At 42.5% G+C, this 1,468-nt stretch overlaps 1 protein-coding gene across 1 annotated transcript; it reads right to left on the bottom strand.

The window, feature by feature from the left end:
- Positions 1-387: 387 nt before the first annotated feature.
- On the bottom strand, positions 388-1,004 carry LOC120284036. Its single transcript, XM_039290860.1, has 2 exons — positions 804-1,004; positions 388-735 (listed from the first exon to the last, which is right to left on the bottom strand). Exons 1-2 carry the CDS (start codon positions 1,002-1,004, stop codon positions 388-390), a joined length of 549 nt encoding a protein of 182 aa, XP_039146794.1.
- Between the last annotated feature and the right edge of the window lie 464 nt (positions 1,005-1,468).

The following is a 1,468-nucleotide window of genomic DNA, read 5'->3' as shown; positions in this document are numbered from 1 at the left end:
CCTCCCCCCCCCCATCCCCCACACTAACCAACAAGACAACCCCAAGGCACAAAAATCAGGTGATAGCCTAACCTTGAATTTGGAAGTCGCTTGGATCCTCGTTTGACAATCGTGACCACGGAGAACCTCTCGATTCTTCCACCACAACGCTATAGAAATGATAGGGAGAAGACTGCGAAGTTATCCTTTTATTTAAATTTAAAAGATCGGGTAAGTGGGAGGTTGCCTAAAACGTGGATGGATGGTTACTAAAAGGATAAGATAAAATTTTAAAAGAAACTAATTAAATTTAAAAAAACAAAAATCACGAAAAATAGTTAATAAGAGTGGGGTCCACAAACTTCCCCCCTTCAAAAGAGTTTAGTCCTCTAAACTCTCACCTGCCCGTCAGAATAGGTACGAGTATTTCTCTCGCATCTCTGACTCCAATTCCCAAGTAGCTTCATGCTCTGTGTGATTGCTCCACTGAACCTTGGCATAAGGAATGACCCGCCTTCTCAGAATTTGCTCCTTCAAATCCACGATCTTTATAGGTCGCCCCTTATACGTCAAATCATTGTTAAGCTCAAAGTCAAAGAATTGTATCATATGGTTAGGATTCGGAATGAACTTCTTCAGTATAGAAACATGGAACACATCATGAACCCGAGACAGTGAATGTGATAATGCAAGCCGATATGCCACCTCACCAATGCGTTCCAAGATCTCAAACGGACCAATAAACCGAGGGCTGAGCTTTCCTCTCACACAAAACGAATAACTCCTATAGTGGGAGCTACTCTTAAGAACACATGGTCACCCACTTGAAACTCCAAGCTTCTTCTACTATTATCTGCATAACTTTTCTGCTTGCTCTGAACTGTTCGCGGACGATCTCTGATTAGACGAACTTTATCCACTGTCAACTGCACAATCTCTGGCCTTAAGAATTTGTGTTCTCCCACATCATCCCAACAAATAGGTGACCTAAATCTCCTGCCATATAGTGCCTCATAATGAGTCATCTGAATACTTGCCTGATAACTGTTATTATAAGAAAACTCTATCAAAGGCAAGTATCAATACCAAGAAGCCCCAAAATCAAGCATACAAGCCCAAAGCATATCCTGCGAAATCTGAATTGTTCTCTCAGACTGCCCATTAGTTTGCGGATGAAAAGCCGTACTGAACGTCAATTTGGTTCCCAAGGCCTTATGTAGACTCCTCCAGAAATGTGCCACGAACCGAGTACCTTGATCAGACACAATAGTAATAAGAACACCATGAAGTCTCACCACCTGATCAATGAACAACTCAGCTACCTTCTCTAAAGTCATGCTAGTCCTGATAGCCAAGAAGTGAGCAAACTTGGTTAGCCTATCCACCACCACCCACACACTGTCGAAGCCTTTACTGGTTTGAGGAAACCTAGACACAAAAAATCCATAGCAATGTTCTCCCACTTCCACTCAGGAATGGGAAAAGGGTG

This window comes from Dioscorea cayenensis, chromosome 19, assembly GCF_009730915.1.
Source record: "Dioscorea cayenensis subsp. rotundata cultivar TDr96_F1 chromosome 19, TDr96_F1_v2_PseudoChromosome.rev07_lg8_w22 25.fasta, whole genome shotgun sequence".
Lineage (NCBI taxonomy): Eukaryota > Viridiplantae > Streptophyta > Magnoliopsida > Dioscoreales > Dioscoreaceae > Dioscorea > Dioscorea cayenensis.
The sequence above is the reverse complement of the archived record's forward strand: the minus strand, read 5'-3'. Positions and strand labels throughout refer to the sequence as shown.

Bases quoted from the DNA above. Each gene is read 5' to 3' on its own strand.
- LOC120284036 (XM_039290860.1), bottom strand. From the start codon at position 1,004: ATGACTCATTATGAGGCACTATATGGCAGGAGATTTAGGTCACCTATT. The intron at 736-803 runs GTGGGTGACCAT...GTGAGAGGAAAG, and splicing joins GAAGAAGCTTGGAGTTTCAA to CTCAGCCCTCGGTTTATTGG.